Source organism: Cajanus cajan, chromosome 9 (assembly GCF_000230855.2).
Source record: "Cajanus cajan strain Asha chromosome 9, NIPB_CcT2T_4, whole genome shotgun sequence".
Lineage (NCBI taxonomy): Eukaryota > Viridiplantae > Streptophyta > Magnoliopsida > Fabales > Fabaceae > Cajanus > Cajanus cajan.
This window is the reverse complement of record NC_138525.1, coordinates 992,637-1,014,643: the sequence shown is the minus strand read 5'-3', so window position 1 is coordinate 1,014,643 and position 22,007 is coordinate 992,637. Positions and strand designations below refer to the sequence as shown.

The following is a 22,007-nucleotide window of genomic DNA, read 5'->3' as shown; positions in this document are numbered from 1 at the left end:
ATATTATATATAAAAAGTTAATAGTGCAAGTAAAATAAATTCTTATTGTTAATAAGAGCAAGAAGATAAATAATAACAAAATAGTAGAATTGCACCTTACGTAAAAATACAGTAAAAATGAATTTTAATAAATAATTTAGGATAAAAGGGAAATTAAATGGAAGAAACTAGCATTTACAAAAAAGATATTAGTTGAAGAAGCTTAAAAAAAAAAAACTTCAAATAAATTAAACAAATTGAATTTTTTTTAACCATGTTGCTGGTTAAAACTTAAAAACGTTTGTCAAGCATATCCATATTAGATTTTTTTTCTTCCTTTGTCAGCATTTTCATTTTACAATAAAGTTTGGATTTGTGATGGATTGTCGTTAGACTGACGTTATTGATGTCAACTTTTTGTAAACTTTTTGACCGACATTAATATGTATTTATTTAGAACTTATTTTATCACTAAACTCATTTTATACACATGTACTCACAAAGTATTGTATAAAGTAAAACAGCTATGCTATTTATTCATTAATTTTATTGTACGAGTTTTTATTACTGTGTTCGACATGTTTTTCTTTTTTTTGGCTTATCCTTTCAAAAGATTAAGCATTTTTCAAAATAAAATCCAGAAAGCTGAACCGAAGAGAATTCTTATTCCGAAGTTTGAATAAAAATCGGGTACGAAATCGAGGAATTAATCGAGTGAAAACTATTTAACTTTTAACTTTGTGAAGGATGACATAAAACTAATGTGAAAAGGATAAATTTTTTTTTAACGACAAATGTTAATGGTTAATTTGTTAATTGTTAGTGGAGAGATTCGAATCTACACCCTCTTAGTCACTCAACCCTATATCCCTCTTCCCAAACCACTTGGACCACCCTTATCACTCTAATGTAAAAAGAATAATGATCTGAAAAGAAAATGTTGAACCTCAACTAACTATTTGGATTTGATTGACTAAACATTATCATAATTAAGTTTCACTTAATTCAACATGAACAAACTCAACTACTTTGAAAAATTAGAAAATGTTTTTAATGTCAAATGGGAGATAAATAGATGCATAAAGTTCTTACCCTTTTCCAACAGTCAAAGATTAGAACCAAATAAATAAATAAATAAATAATAGTGTGGGTGATCACGCAACAAAGAATAATATTGTAATAGAATAAAACAAAGCAAATAAAAAGAGAAATACGAAAAAAATTAGAACCGTTTTAAAAAAAAAAAAACCTTTTTACATGATTGAAAAATAAGATCGAAAACATAATTTGGAAATAATAGATGGAACAAATGGGAGTGAGGAATAATTCACATAAAAAATTATAATTTAATACCAGTTTCCCATATACTTACAAAAACGCAAGTTGTTGGATTAAGTTTATAAGTTTATATATATGTGTGTGTAAAACTACTACTTTTCTAAAATAAAATAATATTAAATAGTGATAGCGCTTAAAAATTGTCTAAAGCATTTTTCTCCGGAAAGTTAAAGACTACAAACTATAAAATATTATTTATAAATTTGACTTTTTTTTAACGAATACGGTTTCACATATATGAACTTGAGAATTTGAAATAAACATCATACTAAACGAAAATAATTATTTGTCAATTATATATATATATATATATATATATATATATATATATATATATATATATATATATATATAAGAATATTATTCAACTATCAGTAAAAAAAATAATTCATTTTAAATTATAAGAAATATTAAATGAGTTTTATAGGAAACATGATTTCTCAATAATGTTTTTTTTAAAAGATTTTCACCAAATTATTTCCACAAGATAAGTAAGAATATGAATATTCACGAGTTAAAAAAATGTTTTATTCTAATAAAATATCATTTTTCATTTATTTTTCTAATTAAAACAGTACAAAATGTTGATTTTCAAATAATATTTATAAATATTTTAAAAAATATTTATTATCGACTAAAAAAATTTAATTATTCTTAATAATAAGGATTCCCATAAATTTTTTATTTTCAGGAACCATGACTCCTAGGCATAATTTTTTTCTTCTTCTATCAAATACCTCCTAAACTTAATTTAAAAATAAAACGAGTTTAACTAAAACATATAATGGTGTATTTTTTTAATTTGATCATGAATTGTTATTATATAAACTTCTAGGGTTGATTTAACGATAAGAGTTGAGATATATAACACAAAATTTTACGCTTTAATTTTGTTATTGCCTTTATAACTTGTACGGATTTTTTTTGTTGTTTTGCTATTTACAAGATTTTTTTAATAATAATTATTTTAAATTATATTTAAAATATTTATTATTAATTAGCATTTTAAAATTTTTTACTCTAATATTGCTGAAAAATTAAACTCTAATTAATTGATGACATCTGTTTAAGGGTTAAATTATATTTTTAATTTTTAATTTTTAATCACCTTTTAGATTTATTTTTATACATTTTTCATCATGTATGTAATATTTTTTGTTTGAACTTTAATTATATTTAATAATTTAATTTAAGTAAATTCATTGACATAAATTTTGAATCTTGAATTAGTCAAAAAATAATCTAAAATCATGTTTTAAAATTAAAAATAATTATTATTTTAAAAGAATTAAATTAATTCAAATTTAAAAAATAAAGGACCATAATCAACATTTTAAAAAATGAAAGATTAAAATCAATTTAACAAATAAGATAAATGACCAAGTTTATAATTTAATATTTGTTTAAAAGTATATTATATAAACACTTTAAAAAATTTTCAAGATTGTATAAATATTTCTTACTTTTTTTTTACAATAATTTTTTAATTATTTAAGAAAACATTACATTAACACTATTTAAACATTACAACATTACGCTAATCTCTTTAATTATTTAAAAATAATATGATATAAACCTTTATGAGAAAATCACTGTAAACACTAAAAAAAAGAGAGTAACAATGTAATTTTGTGAAAGTTTAGTTAGTGTAATTTACTCTTTATTTTATGATAATGTATTAGCAAAACTCATAACTAAAAGTTACTTAGGAATTAAACATGAAAATCAATGATGGAGGCAGAAAATTTCATCTTTTATGAATAATGTAGCATAAAATTTAAAGCAAAAATGCAGTCGTTAATTTTTACTACCTGGAGTGGTTAGTGGGAAGGGTGGCGCGTGGCTTGTGATTGAATGGAGTCGCGTGGAGAGTGTGAAACGCGTTAACGCGAAGAAGTATGTAATTGTGAAAGGCTTCTCCCTCTCTCTTTACTTCTCACACCGCTCACTCTCTCTCTCCTTCTCTCCATGTCTTCTTCACATCAAACGTAGATTTTTCTTTTTCTTTTTCTTTTTTTAATCTCAAACCATTTTTTACTCTCGCAAAGTGGTGAGCATATTTATTCTTTTTTATTTTTTATTATTTTGTTTTTCTCCTTTAATTCAATTAACGAGTACTTGAGATCTTGCAATTGGAGCTTCCATATTAGTGGGTTGTCCAATCTTCTTCTCCTCAGATCGACCCTTTATCATTTACTTAACTGGGAATTCTTTCTTATGAATTTTCTCCACAAAAAAATGTTTTTTTTTATAATTTTATTTGTTGGGGATTTTGATGAGCTGTTTGGTCCCTGTGCAGGTGTATCTGGGGAAGTTTGATTTGTGAAATGAACAAAGGACAGTCACCGGAGCCGCTTGATTTCTTCATCTGGACTGTTGAGGTATTTATTTTTAATTATTATTTATTTATATTTTCAAATAAAGTAAAACCATACCTTGTGAATTGTGATCCTTTTTTATGTGATTTGTACTGTTAACATGTAATTAGGTTTTCTACAGCAGGTAGTGTAATTAAATTGCTGGGTACATAACCTATATTTTCTCCATGGTAGTCTGTCTTGTGATACTCATTTGCTTCTCCGATAACAAGTAAAAGCTGAGGTTAAACTTGTTCTTTTTTATGTTGGAAAGTTGAACATAGTATTGTCTTATAAAGTGGGAAATTAAGTGGATGATGTTGAAAAGTTCTTCTCAATTTGGAAATAATTAGCTAATCAAGCTTGTGTTGTGCGTGCGTTATTCCAGTTAATTGTGAATATCATCTCCTTCCTGTTGTTGTCACAAGTTATCTGGTTCTTAAATTAAGTTTCCAATTCTTGCTAGATAACTTTGTTCAATTCTTCAGTTTGACACTCGCAGTTTCTAAGATCATTCAAAAGTGAGGGGCTTAACATATTCTCTCAAAGAAAATAAATGATCGCACTGAATGGTTACTTGCTCCTTTGTGCATCACAAGCATGTGTAAATCTTCATTTGATGAGTTTCCACTGCAAAGTTTTATGCATCTTTCTGAGATCATTGCTTTTTTAAACTCTTGTTGCGGCTATGTTTTGGAAATATAGCATCCGAAATTGCCAATATATTATTTGTCTTGTTTAGTAGGTTACTAAATTCATACATCTAAAGTGTAAACTAATATAAGTGAAGGGGTATTGTTTTGTTATTCTACTTTGATATGTGTCAAGGTCACAGGATTGCGGTATGTTTCTACTTATGTATTGTTAAGTGTTTAATGCACGTTTATTCAGCACTGTTTTATAGGTCTAAACTCTATGATAATTGATGCACTGTAACCAATGACTGATATAGAGCACGTTTAGCTTCAAGTATAGAAGAATTTTTAAAAGCTTTTATACTGAAATAGAGTTTTTTTTTTTTGTTTTTGTTTTTGTTTTTTGTTTTTTGTTTTTGTAGAGGAACTCCCAAAAGTTCTTTTAAGCTTGTATCAAAACAAACTCATAATGTAGTAAGCTCTGGAATGCTTCCACATATTTCCTTTTAGTTCACTTATTTTGCTGTCTGTATGATGAATTAGGCAAACTACATAAGAGCTATGTTGGCAAAGATCTAAGCTTGGTCAATGTAACCTTTTGACTTGCTTCCTCTGTGGGTGTTGTTATACAGGCATATCATGTAGTGCATCTCCATGGCAAAATCAAAATGTAACTGATAATTTAAACTAACAACTGTTTCTCATTCATCTTGTGTGTTTTATCAGGATGTTGGCTTGTGGCTGGAGACTATAAATCTTGGTAGTTACCGCCAAATTTTTAAAGAAAATGGTGTTAATGGAGAATACCTGGAAGGCATGTCCATGTTTACAACTGAACAGATCCTACGATTTATAAGACGTTGCCACATGAAGTGGGGAGACTTCATCACGTTGTGCAAGGAATTAAGACGGATTAAAGGTCTCTCTCTCTCTCTCCTCTCCCCCCTTTAAATAGTAAACAGACAAACACATGTCAATAAGCTTTCATTTGAAATTTTGTTTTTTACTTATCTGTTTGGTGCACTTCCCCTGCTAAGGTAAAAATGCATGATCATTAATGTTGTAACAATCGGTTGTGTTATATGAACACTCTAAGAAAACATGAATATACCCGAAGAAAAATTAAAGTTGACGTGTAGTATCAATGTGAGATATATCTAGAAATTGATTACCTACTGCCGTCATTTCATTATAGACAACCATCAAAGGGTCTCATCATAGCACATAATTTTCTATATTGTGCAGTATCTCAAAGACAAATTGTGAATTACATTTTCTAAAAGTACTTCTGCCTTACAAATCAGTTTAAATAAGTTTTTAGTCACTAAAAAAAAATTGTAATTTTCTATTTGATTTCCCTTTTTTATTTTGTTCAAATTAGTTTCTCCAAGGCATTTTTCTTTTCCAAATGAAAAATGCCACTAGTTTGTGCAGTTTTCAATTCTTATTTGATTCCTCTAGATATCATGAATATCTCATTTAATTTCTCGAAATATAAAGAATTTTCTATTTGGTCTCTCATTTAAAGGGACCAAATGAAAAATTCGTAATATTTAAGAAGGATCAAACTTAATTAAAACCTTGTAATATAAAGAATTCTCAAAGGATCAAAAACTTGATTAAACCTTTTATTATTATAATTATATAGGCTGAAGTCATCCAGAACTTTGATTGTCAAGACGTCCATTTCTATACATGTGATATGTTTACACATAAGGGGACATGAAATGTGCCAATGCTTCTTCTGTTTGTTGTGTTGTGTCTTTTCTTGCAAGATGATATTGTTGTGACAACATTAAAAAAGAGGTGTTCACCCCCAGTAAAGTTGTTGGAAAAAATGGCCCTATCTGTTACATGCTCTTAACTTATGAACTCTACATTCATGTATGTAGTGGCTTGTCTGAAAGGGGAGCAGAAGGTGCGGCGGCCATGGTGGGCGCCGGCGTGCCTATCAACAGTGTTCTTGAAGGTGGCAAAATCCAACAGACAATCTAGAGTTGTTTCCCTGAAGCTGGAACCATGATACAATAAATTGAAGCTCTACATGTGTGTACGTATAGCAATTTTCTTTTTGCCTAGAAAACAAAAGATAGGAAGAACTTTTTCTAGCCTTTTTTTATTTTTCTTTCCATTGCAAAATCTGGTTGTTTCTTCTCCTCTGGAGAAATCTTATGTTGTAGAAGGTCCTTGTGCACTAATTCCAGGTGCTGTGTAATTATGTATTCTCTGTTATGCGAACGAAAATACGATATATGCTGTTTCTCTAATCTTCAAGTTCAAATCACCATCGTTATCTTCATCTTCCTACACTCTTGAATTCGTCATTTGCATGTGTACTACTTCTACAGTTCCACTAATATTATTATATATTCATTAGTAAATTTCTTTTATACTAGTTAACTTTAACTATTGATATAGTATTTTATAAGAACATTGGTATTTAATTTAGAAATAAAAATGAAAGAGATAGACATGAAGAGATGAGAGATTAAGGGTCTGTTTACCTTTTATTTTTAAAGCAGTTCCTTTGTTTACATTTTGTATTTTTAATCTGAATAGAAGAAAAAAATCTGATCAATAATAATCTCTAAAATATAAAACACTCAAAATTTTTAATTCATAAAAAATACAATGATGGGAAAAGATTAGTAATTAAGATATATATAAAAGATTCTGTAATTTATAATCTAATGTGGTTGTTCCACCACCTAACCTTCCACTATAAAACACTCATTTAAGATAACTATTGATATAATTTATATGTATATAAGATTAATGAATCTAACATTTTTTGCAAGTTCCACAAGTGGAATAATGCGCCGACGAAGTCCCTTTGAAAAAGTTTCATAACAAATTTAGTTTACCACGTTTCATTATGGTCGCTTGAACTGCAACCCAAAGTCCAACGGAGTTGGTTTCCTTTATTTATTTCAACCGTTTGCATTTACTAGTTTTTGGATTGATTTAGTTTAGTGGCTGGGAATTTGGATACTACACATAAGGTTGTATACACATTTTTTCTTCTTCTATTAGTTCCTATGTTATAAAAAGTGGTTTTGCATTGACTGTGGTTTTTTTTTTTTTTTTTAGTCAAAGAAAACTGCGTAGTGTTTATTAAGTTTTAACAGTTGTTTTTAGGGTAATGAATAGTAAATACTAAATACCCACAAAAAAATGACTAGAAACCCTTATAACGATAAATAATAAAAAGAGCCTTCTAAAAATTATAAAAAATGAAAATAATTTTATATTAACTGAAACTATGAAAAATTATCAAAAAATTGCGTTTTTATTTAATGATTTTTATTCATGATTTGTAGTTTTTTAATAAATTTTAATTTATAATAGAGAATATATAACAATAAGTAGATCAAATGTGTTGCTAATATTTTTCTTTAGTCATATACTTAATTAAAGATGTTTTGCAGTGAATATTTCGTATAAAAATAAAATTAAGAAATATTTAAAATCAAACTCTCTTAAACTGTTATACCAATCAAATATAATAATCGCATTTTTTTGGTTATTCATTATGAAAATTAATTCAAACCAAACTCGACTAAACATTGATTTTTTCTTTTTATATTATGTATGAAAAATCCTATGATCTAAAAGATCATATGGTTTAATTTGAATTTAATATTATATTCAAATCAAGCTATACTTAATTTTATTATATTCTTCTATTTTCCCCCCTAATTTAATGTTACATTAATATCAATATGAATATTTTTTATAGTGTCTTTTTTAATTACTTAATATTTTATTAAATTTAAAGAAAATTTATTTTTAACCTAATTAATTTATATTTAATTACATGACAAAATTAAAAATTATCTATATATCCCTATAAATCATATTTTTTTTTAAAAACAATTGCTTATATAACTGAAAATAATACAAGACATGTATGAATATAAAATTATATATATATTTGTTTTTATATTTTTAAATATGTTAACATAAATTTATATAAAAATAAATTAAAAATCATAATAATATAAAAAAATTATAAACTTAATACCCGATACACGATATGAGTTAAAAAAAAATTGTATTTAGCTCGTATAACTTTTTATTCAAAACCCAAACCAATCGAGAATACATATAGTTTATAGTTTTTTTTTTTTTTTTTTTCATTTATCCTGTCTTTTTATTGACTTACAATAATTTTATATCAAACATTCAATAATAGTATAGTTAAAACAGACAGTTTAACATCTATATAGTTTTATATTCCCAGAATTTTAAATTGGGAATATAATTTCTTGGTAACTATTTTCAAAATAGGAACTCAACTTACTAAATTAGGAAAAACATTTAATACATATAAAAATTATAATATTTTTTTTTAAAACAAAAAATCTCATTCCTTCTATTTCTCTTTTACCTCTTCCTCTCTTTTTCTCTCTTTTTCTCTTTATCTTTCTTCTTCACTTTCATTCTCTTCCTCTCTTTCTTTTTCTCCCTTTTTCTTTTTATCTCTCTTTTTCATATCTTTATTTTTTTTCTTTCTATGTATTTCATTATTTTTTCACCTTATCTTATATAAATATTTTTAAAAATCTTTATAAGTAACTAAATATATTTTGGAAATTATGATTCCTAGGATTTATAATTATAAGAATCATGATTATTAGATAAAAAAAGATTTCTCTCTTACTGAATGCCCCCAAAGAGTTAAAATTTATATTTTGAAATATTTTTACATACACACAACAAATTATTAACAAGTTGTTAGATTCAAATGTAATTGAATTTAAATTTTAAAATAGTTTTAAATTTATGAATAAAAAATAAAATTGAAAAAAAAATCACATCAATAATATAATAAATTTACGCAAGTATCTAATAAAAAATTCATTATTATTGATTATATAAATCAAATAATGAAAAAATGTTGAAGTTATATTTAGATATAAGAGGATTTTGTTAACCATAAATCCATAATAGTGATAGTTAACTTATAGATGAAGTTACAAAATTTGTTCTAACTAGTGGTCTCAAGTCTGATTACCGAACATGATAGAATTTTGTTTGGCACAATGGTGGGGAAAAAGTACCCGCTAACAAAAACATTTATTACCAGAATTACGTTTTAATTTTTCAAAGTTATTTGTTTTTTGGAAAATAAAAATGAAGAGTGAATAGTTTATTACAGTTGGAAAGTAAAATCCAGTAGAGTATTACTATTAGGTTCCTTGTCTTCGTTTTCCCTCTCGTGATTTCAAATGGCGAAAACCCCATAAACCCTAAAATCTAGTTGTATCGAGTGATCATCATGTTCTCTTGCGGAACGAAGAAGAGCAATGCTCGCTCTCTGAGAGAGCAAGGTCGTGGTTCCTCGGCGGCGGATTCTCCGGTGACTCCTGCTCGAACCTCTATCAACCACAGCGCCGCCGTTCCCAATCGCCCGACCACCGGCACTCCCGCTCCTTGGGCTCCTCGCTTATCCGTCCTCGCCAGGTATTCATTCATTCGCTTCTTCACCGAAATCGCGTTCTGCTTCTAACTTTTTTCCGTTTTCCTCGCGTAGGGTTCCTCAGGCTAACCGAATTGGAAAAGGAGACGACGCTGATCCTACCAAACCTGTTTTCGTCGGCGAGTTTCCTCAAGTGGTTCGTGACGAGCAGAACATTTTGCTGCACAAGCGAGTTCCTGGTGAGAGCTGAGAACAATTTGATTTGTGATTTCTCTCTTAATTGCGTTAGCACGTGTTTTAATGGTTTTGAAGTAAATTAAGGTTGATGTGTTTGAGGTTATGATGTGACGCAATGCAGCTGAAGATCGCCCTTGTGGTGGGATTGACAAGAGCACGTCCCTCGCTTGGATTATTTGTGGGAACAGGATCTACCTTTGGAGCTATTTGTCTCCTGCATCCTCCGTGAAATGTGTTGTTCTTGAAATTCCTCTGAATTATGCTGATTTTGGCAAAAGTGATGCTGGTAATTGGTTGCTTCGTGTTGTTAATTGTGATGCCGCGTCTGTGGAAAGCAATAAGGTTGCGAAACATTGCAACTCTGCTGCTGTGGTTTTGTTTAATTGTCAGACTCGGGCTGTTATATACTGGCCGGATATCTATTCTCAGTTGCAGGGGCCGGTCACTAGTCTTGCGTCATCCGATGAGCTGGAGGCTGTTTTGACACCTGATGGGAAAGGGTCCTTCAACCGGCAGCGGCGGCAAAGTAAGCTTGGAAGTAGTTTGAATGGACTGCACATGTTTAACTCTGTGATTGCTTCTGCTGTTCCTGGTTGTAAGTTTGAATGTGTTGCCCTTGCGTGTAGCTCAAGTGGTGAACTTTGGCAGTTTCAATGCACTCCTACTGGCATTATTCGAAGGAAAGTATATGAAAATATGAATTTCTCTCTGCAATGGGGTGAATCAGGTCAAATTGTGAGCAATGTTGGGTACCCAAGGTCTCTGATATGGTGTTTCCCACATCATGCCATTCAGGAGTCAAATCGGCAATTCTTGGTATTGACAGACCATGAGATAAAGTGTTTCAGAATAGAATTTGGTTCTGACATACCTATTTCAAAGCTTTGGTCTCAGGAAATTGTTGGAACAGATGCTGAGGTTGGCATTAAGAAGGATCTGGCTGGTCAAAAAAGGATCTGGCCTCTTGATATGCAAGTAGATGATCATGGTAAAGTCATTACCATTCTTGTTGCAACCTTCTGCAATGACCGAATTAGCAGTTCAAGCTACATGCAGTACTCTCTCTTGACCATGCAATATAAATCAGGGTTTGGGGTAGAGACAACAAATGACAGGGTTTTGGAGAAAAAAGCCCCTATTGAGGTGATAATGCCAAAAGCCAGAGTTGAAGATGAAGATTTCTTGTTTTCCATGAGGCTTCGGATAGGAGGAAAGCCTTCAGGATCTACAGTCATAATATCTGGGGATGGAACAGCAACTGTTTCCCATTATTATAGAAACTCTACACGACTCTATCAGTTTGATTTACCCTATGATGCTGGGAAAGTGTTAGATGCTTCAATACTTCCTTCTGCAGATGATTATGAAGAAGGTGCATGGGTTGTATTAACAGAGAAAGCAGGAATATGGGCAATACCGGAGAAAGCTGTTGTACTTGGAGGAGTGGAACCACCTGAGAGAAGCTTATCTCGTAAAGGCAGTTCAAATGAAAGATCTGCACAAGAAGAGATAAGAAATCTTACATTTGCTGGTAATGTTGCTCCTAGAAGGGTTAGCTCTGAAGCATGGAGTGCTGGAGATAAACAGAGGACGGTTTTGAGTGGGATTGCACGTCGAACTGCACAAGATGAAGAATCGGAAGCTTTATTGAACAATCTTTTCAGTGAATTTTTATCATCTGGCCAAATTGATAGGTCTCTTGAAAAGCTCGAAACATCTGGTTCATTTGAAAGGGATGGAGAAACCAATGTTTTTGTTCGGATGAGTAAATCAATTATAGACACCCTAGCTAAACACTGGACAACAACCAGAGGTGCAGAGATTTTGGCCATGGCTGCTGTTTCCACACAACTCTTGGAAAAGCAGCAAAAACATCAAAAGTTCCTCCACTTTCTTGCCTTATCCAAATGCCATGAGGAGCTGTGTTCCAAGCAGAGTACGTAATTTGTGATCTATTCACCAAGAGTTCATTTGTTTTGATCCGACTAACTTGTTTATGTTTAAGTTGGTTGTTAGTTGTTACATGATGTGGATGTGTGATATCTATATAAGCGTAATTTATCTGCAAACCCGCTTTTATAAATAAAATAAGTCAGCTACTTCTTTGGATGGTCTATTTGTTACTGATTGTGATCATATGGTAATATAATCATAATTTTTAGGATCACATCATACAAAGTATATCAAGTAACAGTAGAGAGTGTGTTTTTCGCTAATATCTTTATGACTTTTATAAATTGGGTAAAATGAATATGAATATCATCTCAGTTATCATCTATCTGTTCCTTTGCCACAGCATATGTGAAAAAGTCAAAGGAAAGGAAGTTTATGTTGTGACTAAATGAATAGAGGCTTAATTATCTCATTTCTTTCCCTTTGCCTAGCATGTGAGTATTAAAAACAATGTATAAGCTTAATTATAGGGAAGGAGTGAATGAAATCCTAAAACAGTTTTGAAAGTTGTTGATTAGATTACTTTTGTAGTTTAGATTTTAGATCTGAACATGGATTCTTAATTCCTGTTGTCGTTTGATTTCTTAGGGTGGGATTGTATGTGAAGGCATGTTTATTTATGATTTTACTAGTAGTTATGTTTTCCCAGCCAAACTTTTTGATTGATTGAACAGATTAAGGTAGTGAAATAAATAATTATAGGTGCAGGTAGAAATGTTAAGATAAATGTTTTCCTGAATGTGAAATAAATAATAAATAATTATAGCACATATGAAACAACAAATGGACATTCCATGACTAAATGATGTTTTTCCCATTGCTAGGACACGCCTTGCAAATTATTTTGGAACATGGTGAAAAGTTATCTGCAATGATTCAGCTGAGGGAACTACAAAATCTGATTAGCCAAAATAGATCTACTAATGTTGGCTCCTCAAATTCTAGTTTGGATATTCAGATGTCAGGTGCCCTTTGGGACATGATACAATTAGTTGGTGAGAGAGCTCGTCGGAATACTGTCCTTTTGATGGATAGAGATAACGCTGAAGTGTTCTACAGCAAGGTTTCAGATCTTGAAGATCTCTTTTACTGCTTAGATGCAGAGTTAGAATATGTTATAAGACCCGAGCACCCATTAGGAATCCAGATCCAGAGGGCATGTGAACTATCTACTGCATGTGTTACCATAATTAGGACTTGCTTCAACTATAAGAATGAGAACCGATTATGGTATCCACCACCTGAAGGTTTAACACCTTGGTACTGTCAACCTGTTGTTCGGACTGGGATTTGGGGTGTTGCTTCTGTCCTGCTCCACTTGGTAAATGAAATATCTGGACTTGATAAAACAGCAAAATTAGATTTGTATAACCATTTAGAAGCACTAGCTGAAGTTCTACTTGAGGCATATTCAGGTGCTGTTACAGCTAAAACTGAGTGTGGAGAAGAGCACAAAGGTCTGTTAAATGAATATTGGGAGAGGCGAGATGCCCTTCTTGAATCTCTTTATAAAAAAGTTAAAGAACTTGAAGATATTCTCAAGGTTATTATTCGATTTTCCTTACCTTGTCCTTTCAATCCTGGTGCGGGATAAATATATATTGTTCAATTGGTTGTCTGTGCAGGATTCGATTGAAGGAGCTGGAGAGCTGAATGAAGAGGCCATAATGAAGGTCACTTCACATCTGCTATCAATTGCTAAACGACATGGATGCTACAAAGTTATGTGGACAATTTGTTGTGATGTAAATGACTCGGAGTTACTGAGAAAAATCATGGTATGACTGATTTTATCCTTTGTTGTTATACTTCTGTTGCTTTTATTTCCTTTTTCTAGATATATGCAAATTGCAATGATTTTCTTAGCATATCAACCCAAATATTCCGTTACTCGAACGGTTCTAGAATTGAATAGAAGTCCGATGAGAAGAAATATATGCACTCCTAAAACTGGAGTCCATAAGGAAGCAATAATAACTGTTCTATCCGGACCTAGAGCTAGAGTTGGGACACAAAATGCTCCTTAACGAATAAAGATCTATTAATTAATAGCCACCCACAAATCTCACAATATTCCTCCCATTTTAAACCTTCAAATATTATTGGAAAGAGCTTTCAAAGAAAGACTGCAAACAAATGTTATCCAGATACACAAAGGAAAAAACAACTTTACGACTCCCTTCACAATTACACAAGCACTTAGCAGCATTAATTATTGTTTTATGAACTCTAAAAGTAAAAGCACAAGACATGCCCAGAAATGTGCCTTGTTGTTACTACTAATAATCAAATAAGCAGTGTACCATGTTGCTGACGCCTCGAATGTTGAATAAAACCTTGGCTTTCCACACAAAATTGGTTGTTGGAAAAAGATAATTTATGACTTCTATTTGGTATTATTTAATCTTAAGGATTCTATATTTTCTATGTATTGCCAACTTTTTAGAAATGTATTCTTGCTTATGTCTCAATGGTTTGTGTGCAGCATGAAAGCCTAGGACCTAATGGGGGATTTAGTTATTATGTCTTTAAGAAACTCCATGAAAGCAGACAATTTTCTGAACTTTTAAGGCTAGGGGAAGAATTTCCTGAAGAGCTATCCATTTTCCTGAAGGAGCATCCAGATCTTCTTTGGCTTCATGATTTGTTCCTTCATCAATTTTTCACTGCTTCGGAAAAACTTCATGCATTGGCTCTTACACAAAACATGCAATCTACCTCGGTTGCTGAAGAGGAAGGAGAACAGGTGTATATGAAGATGAAACTAAAATTGACTGACAGAAAAAATCTTTTATATCTCTCTAAGATTGCTGCCTTTGCAGGTATGGTGCTTTGTAGTTTTCATATGTTATGCATATTACTTCCTTTCTTTTCATCCTATTTTAAATTTCTTTAGATGTCCTCTAACTCTGATAGGTAATAACTTGTGAGATTTTGAACTCATTTTGTTCACTTTCTCTAGCAAATTGGAGCTAAATCATGGTTGGCATTCTACTTTTAGTGTTCTGTTATCTGATAACATGCGAGATTTTTGGTGTTATATATCAATTACCTAGTCGAGCTAATGGCTGCAGCTTTTTGTTGCACTTTAACTGAATCATTAACAAATGATGATTATCTAGATGTATATAAATCTTTAATGTGTTAGAATATATTAATATATCTAATAATATCTTGATTTTATCTTAGAATAGTTTGGAGTATCTTAGGATTACTTTCCAGTTTTCCTTATGTTCCCATTTTTGTTTACTTGTTTAGTCAGGGTTAATGAGTCTAGTACAAATATAAATATGAATAGTGTTTCGTTATTGTATCATCTCATATCAAATTGCTTCAATACATATTGCAAACAATTCCCCCCCCCCATTTTTCTCTCTCAATACCTAAATCCCCATAATTTCAACATGGTATCCATCCTTTGCATGTTTTGTTGCCTTGTTTTTTTTCTTTCTTTCTTTTAGTTTTGATCTCCTGTTCTGCTGTGTGTTGCTGCCGTCATTCCAGTTCATCTGCTTTATCTTTTCGATTTTAAGTTTGGTTCTGTATCAGCCTTTCCTTGCCACAGACTGGCTTTGTTTCAGCCTATCTTTCTGTATATTAGATCCTGTTTTGGCCTGTCTCTCCATAGAATATATAGATTGGCTCCACTCTACAATCCAGATGCAGCTTGACCCATCTAGATGTGCAATCTGGTCTTCTGTCTTTGATCTCAAATACAATTTGGCATTTCCAAATTTTTAGTCTGGTCTGTTTTCATTTTCTCCATCTCCAATCTCAGATTCATTTTGGCTCTTCAAGATGTGTGGTCTGACCTGTCTTTGGTCCTAGATACAATCTTGCTCTCAGTCTCAGATGGGTACTCTGGCCATCCATCTCTGATCACATCCATTTTGTCTTGAGTCTCGTGAAATCTGGCCTTGTATTTTTTAGTATGTTTAGTTGTTGTCAGTTGGGAGGGTGAGTGTTAGAATAAATGGAAAATATCTATTAGTAATATCTTGATTGTATCGTGTACTAATAGTAATTTAAGTACCTTAAGATTAGTGTTTATATTTCCTTATTTAATTAAAATGAAGAGTCAATTACAAGTATAAATCGGGATTAGTATTTTGTCTTTTGTACCACATCACATTAGATCACATCAATACACGCTACAAATAATTTCTATTCTCTCATTTTTTCTCTCTCAATACCTTAATCCATATAATTTCAACAATTTGCTTCTACCCGAAATGTGTTCCTGTACTAACTTTCTGTGTTTAAAATTCCGGCCTATGCCACTTAGTATAGATGTAGCAAAAATTGTCATGCTGCTTGAGCATTGATTGTGCCCATGCTTTACATGTGGCCAAGCTCTGTATCTTGTTCACATTTGTTTGTGTTTTTTTTTTTAAATCATTGGAAAACAGATTGGTGTTTATATTCTGATTTCTGTTTTTATTTTAAATCTCTATGTACTCTTTCAATAGGACACCGGTTGTTTAGTAAGTTAAATATCTACATATTTTTTTTTTGGGACGAATAGATGCCTAATAAATTGCATTTGCAGTAATAAATAGTATTACCTTTTTTTCTCCAACAGCTGGTAAAGATGCTGTTACTCAAGTCAAGGTGGACCGCATTGAGGCTGATTTGAAGATTCTAAAATTACAGGTAGATTTAAGTTTTTATTTATTTATTTATTTTTAAATCAATTGACAATTTGAAGATGGAGTTGATATTTTTTCATGATCATTCATCTTTATTCATCATAAATATTAGGAATCAATGAAACTCCAGGACCTCAGCCAATTTTTTAAAGTTAACTTGCTATGTTAAGAAATGTGGATGCCTTTATTGCTAAAAGATTTGACTTTATAGTACTATTCAAATAAATACAACAACGACAAGTCTCATCTCACTAAGTGTGTCACGTCATTGGCTTGATTAAAAATCCAATTCTCTAGGGTAATACTATTTACCTTAAGATCCTTTTTAATAATTTTCTTTAATGTCCTTCTTGGATTACACTCCTCACCACTGTCTCCATTGGCCTTCTTTCCAAATGTCCAAATCACCTTAACTGATTTCCTGTCATATTTTCCTCAATAGATGGTCATACCAATATCGTCTTGTCTACGATCATTCTCTATCCTATCCTTTCTTATATACTCACATCCATTTTAACATACCTATTTTTTTTAGCTCCACTTTTTTCTCTTATTCCTTTAAAGATCCGGGTTATCAATGGGGGATCATGGCAGCCAGCCAAAAGTACATCATATAAATATGAAGGATGACATTTCAGCACATGGTGGAAGCATGGTAGACAATATATATAAATTGTAAAGAATATATGTTTGGCAACCAGATTATTTGACTTATGGCATCGAGTGTTGTGACTGTTTTATATGCCACGTGAGGTCTAGAATTAATAATTTAATATTTTCTATGTTTCATGAGAGCTTGTTCAATCTTGTGCTGGTAAATAAGCCATGTTGCACCCTTTTATGAGTCCTCTTCATGCTTTCTTATTTCGATGCTTTACCTGCAGGAGGAAGTACTGAAACGTCTTCCTTCCATTCAAGATACGCAACTTGTTGAAGATCAGCTGCTTCATCCAGAAGACTTGATTAAACTGTGCCTGGATGGCGAAGATCCAGAACTCTCATTGTGGGCCTTTGACGTGTTTGCATGGACCAGTTCCTCATTTCGGAAGATTCACAGAAAACTTTTGGAGGATTGTTGGAAGAAAGCAGCCAGTGAGGATGATTGGAGTAAATTCCATGATTCATACGGAGCTGAAGGATGGAGTGATCAGGAAATCCTCCAAAACTTGAAAAATACCATACTTTTTCAGGCTTCAAGTAGGTGTTATGGACCTCAAAGTGAAACATATGAAGAAGGGTTTGCCCAAGTGTTGCCCTTGAGACAAGAAAACATGGAGACTTCAAGTTTGGGGGATATGGGTAGTTCAGTTGAAACAATATTGATGCAGCACAAGGATTTTCCAGTTGCAGGCAAACTTATGCTAATGGCAATCATGCTAGGCAGCGAGCATGGTGGTGACATCAGAATTGAAGGACCTTCCCCTATGGAATAGCGTGGCTAGAGATCATTACTAACCGTAATACTAGTCGGTGTAGGCTTTGTGAAATATGCAGTTGTGTTCCATTCCGTGCATCGCATTCACAACGTAACCGTTGATGGATGATATTGGTAAATATGATGTTGCATCCAAGTAATGCAGCCAACACAAGCACGCCAATATTAAAACTGAATTGCTTGTATACGATTTTAACACACCATTCCTTAAAACATTAATTGGGAAAAGAAGATTGTGATTAATTTTTTTAAATCCAAAACCATTAGAGCAATGTAAGAGTAGGGCAAATAAAAATGCCTTGCAAATAACTTTGTTAATATTGAAATCAACGGAACTAATTAGATTATGTCAGTTCGAGTAAATATCAAATACACTAATATTTAGTTTGCAGAGCGATGTTGATAAAATTTTGATAGAAAATTGGAAATAAAGATTTTTATGCATTTTTATTTAGAAATTATGGTAGATACGACTGTAAAAGTTAACTAGTTTATTGAATTTCAATTTGTGATTAGATGACAAAAGTTTATTTGCTATATTAATGTGAATTACTTTTTCTGATGAAAATATATTAACCGAAAATGAAAACAAATGTCTTCGTATTGGACAGTTATACCGAAGATTCCAGAGTTTTATTGTGCAATAATTCACTTTTGTTATTTTTTCTAAACTTAATTATTGATGTGATTGGGAAGTTAATTAGGAGGTTTTGGATTGACTCAATAATTTGATAAATCAAACAAAATCAATTAATTTGGTTTGATTAAATGGTTGATTTCATTTCAAATTTGAACTAAATTAATTATTCGGTTACAGGATTTATGATTATTTAACCTGAATTACTTTGATTAATAATCCGATCAATATATATTTTTAGTTTTATATTAATACATTTTAAATTTGAGTACTTGGATTTTTTTTCTTCTATTTTTGTTTTCATAGTCTTTCATTTTGAGTACTTGGAGGGGTTGTATTTGAATTGAGGATTACCAGTCCTGGGATGTTGGTAGGGGCCTTCAATGATATTATGTTGCCAGTTGAATAGAAGGGGGGAGTATTTATATTGTTGGGTGCCTCCAAACCTGTTTGTTGATGGATATGGAGTGCTTGGAGGGTAAGTTCACATGGAAGAAGATATGTGCGGGAGGGGTTCTGATTTCCAAACGACTTGATGTGGTCATGCATGGAGATTGGCTTTTCTGGAAGCTACACTTGAGCACTTGTTTCCACGGCAAACATATCCTAATCCATTGCTTATCCAATGTAGGCACTTGGCTAGTAACAAAAAGGATAGACCATTTCGATTTTAGGCAACGTGGTGTACTCATGATGAATATCCTAAGATTGTGAAGAATATATGGCAGCGGGCTAAGGTGGATGCTATATGTTAGAGATAAAGTCAAAGTATGTTAGTTAGTTTGTTTACATATAGAGAAACATGTTAGTTATGTTAGTTACTCTATTTTTTTTAGCTTTGTTCTGTTAGCACTTGCTATATATATTCATATAGCAAGGCATAATAATAATATGAGGTATATTTAGTTTTAATCTTTTCCAGTACTTTTGTGTTGTGTGAAATTTAACTTTATAGTGGTATTGAAAATGGTAGCTGAAGAGTCGTAGTGGTTTAATGCACAAGTGTTTGGTAATACTTTTGGGAAAAAAAGGCATTTGCAGGCCAGATTGAGGAGCATTCAATGGGATTTGAAAAATATTGATTCAGCTCAGTTGTCACAGTTATATGGGACCTTGTTGAAGGAATATAAGGCTATCCTATTTCAGGAAGAAGCATTCTGGTTTCAAAAAGTCTAGAAAATCTTGGACTAAGCTGGGAAGTAGGAATATTGTGTTCTTTCACACTTCTTTCTGGTGAGAGGTGTATGGATGAGAAGAACGTTTGAGTAGGGGTGTTCAAAAAATTATATTAAACTAAATTGTTATAAAAATTAAATTAAATTAAACTATAAAAAACTATAATATTTTTTTATAAAAGCTAAACTAAACTATATTTTAAGTTTAGTTTTTAAAAACTAAACTATTATAAAAAATAGTTTAGTGTACTTTAGTTAAAAAAGAAGAAGTTATAATTAGAAAATGTTCTAAATAATTAATTAGAACTAAATTAATAAATAACTAAATTGAATTAAACTAGAAAAAATTAAATTATTTTTACAAAAATTGAACTAAAATGAATTTTATGTTCATTTTTATAAATTTAAAACTATTTTTTAAAGAGTAATTTGTTAGACCAAACTGTTAATAAAATTGAATTTTCATTATTAATGTCTTTTTCATAGCTTTTTAATTTCGTCTATTGCCCACTTTTGAGTCGGTATACTAGTGGTTTAGTGTTACTGTGTACAATTACACATTTTTGTTTTGGTTACAAAATTTTTTTATGGTGATTTAATTTACAGGATTAAAAGAAAAAATTAATTTTTATTTATTAATTAAATAAAAATTTATGCATCTTTGATAATTATTACTCTTTCTATATTTTTAATATAATTATTATAAAAATTAAAAAATGTATTATATATGTGTGTACAAACTTATCTCTTTATTATCCAAATAATTTTATTTTTGATGTTAAAAAATATAATTATTTTAATAAAAACATTATACTATTAATTAGTTGAGTTTAACGATTGATTTGCAACATTATAAAAGTAATGATATATTTTTATAATATTTTTAAAAGTCATACTATTTTGTAAAGAATGCATTAACTAAAAAAATAGTTACATATAATATTTAGATATTATTTTTAAACTTTTTATTTAATAATTAATAAGATCAGTAAACTCATTGAAAATTAGAGTCTTTATTAAGATATTTTGTTTTTGTTCATAGTCTTTGTTCTATAACGTCGAACTAGTTTATGAACTTGTTAAAAAATTAAATTACTAAAAAATAGCATTATAATCATAGATTATGATAAATTTATTTATTTATTTTTAACATAATTTTGACCGTAAAGAAATTATAAATTTAAAATTGAAAAAACATTTTTTAAGAATGCATTTGAATTCAATTTATAATAATATAATAATAATAATAATAATAATTATTATTATTATAATAAGTTAGTTTAGTATAAATTATAGTATAGTTCAAATTTAAGAACTATAATTCACTAAAATATAAAATAGTTTAGTTTAATTTTTTGGAACTATATTTTAGTTCAATTCAGTTTAGTCAAATTACAATTTTAGTTTAGTTTAGTTCACATGTAGTTTAATTAAGTTCAACTATTTGAACAGCCCTACCTTCAAGTAAGATCTGTTTTGTACGCAGGAGGATGTGCAACTTACAAACTACGTAGGACCAGTTTCGGGTTTGCCTCCAGTTGCAAGACACCTGACCTCAATAATTTTCAACCTATATTTTTAAGATATTTTGATCCAATCAATTATAAGATTTTTTTACACCATTAATTAATTATAAAAAGTTGTTCTCTTTAATAAAAATCAAATGAGGGTTAAAAAAATATTGAATTGTTACACTCTGATTCTATGTCATGTCTCATAAGAATAAATTAGCATCATTAATTGAATTCAAAATCGATCTTCTCATCTTGGATTGAGTTGTGAGCTCAAAAGCCACATAGAGATAACGATTTATATTTTCCAATGAACTGAGGAGATTTATACCATCTTAAATAAACCCTAAGTAGTTTCATGTCTATATCCTTTCATTAATACTTATCTTTATACCATACATGTTTTTTAAACTTCCACCTAATAAATCCCAAGTAGTTTCGTGTCCATGTCCTATTTTACTCCTCCACTTACATAAGAATCTTCCTCATTTTAGTTTATTTTTTAATGATTGAACAACCTTCCTTGAAATTGCTTATATAAACAATTTATATAAGAGTTTATATGCTCCTTCAATATTGTTAAGTCGTTTAACTCAAATAAATACATTAAATTTGCTCTTAGTCACATATGACTTTAATGACTAACACACATGCTATCACATATCACTTTAATAACTAG

The 22,007-nt window shown here is 30.5% G+C and overlaps 2 protein-coding genes across 3 annotated transcripts; both read left to right on the top strand.

The window, feature by feature from the left end:
• Positions 1 to 3,210: 3,210 nt before the first annotated feature.
• On the top strand, positions 3,211 to 6,608 carry LOC109805864 (Sterile alpha motif (SAM) domain-containing protein). 2 transcript variants are annotated; one of them, XM_020368126.3, is made up of 4 exons: positions 3,211 to 3,367; positions 3,617 to 3,698; positions 5,036 to 5,228; positions 6,202 to 6,608. In XM_020368126.3, the coding sequence occupies exons 2-4, from the start codon at positions 3,645 to 3,647 to the stop codon at positions 6,330 to 6,332; spliced, it is 378 nt and encodes a 125-aa protein (XP_020223715.1). In that variant the 5' UTR covers positions 3,211 to 3,367; positions 3,617 to 3,644; the 3' UTR covers positions 6,333 to 6,608. The 2 variants fall into 2 exon arrangements, with proteins under 2 accessions (XP_020223715.1, XP_020223722.1); XM_020368133.3 differs by lacking the exon at positions 3,211 to 3,367 and adding an exon at positions 3,417 to 3,470.
• Positions 6,609 to 9,367: 2,759 nt separating this feature from the next.
• LOC109813740 (Nucleoporin, Nup133/Nup155-like protein) lies at positions 9,368 to 18,357 on the top strand. The gene is made up of 8 exons (XM_020377992.3): positions 9,368 to 9,775; positions 9,846 to 9,970; positions 10,090 to 11,904; positions 12,746 to 13,464; positions 13,547 to 13,699; positions 14,407 to 14,743; positions 16,504 to 16,574; positions 17,455 to 18,357. The coding sequence occupies exons 1-8, from the start codon at positions 9,591 to 9,593 to the stop codon at positions 18,001 to 18,003; spliced, it is 3,954 nt and encodes a 1,317-aa protein (XP_020233581.2). The 5' UTR covers positions 9,368 to 9,590; the 3' UTR covers positions 18,004 to 18,357.
• Positions 18,358 to 22,007: the final 3,650 nt, after the last annotated feature.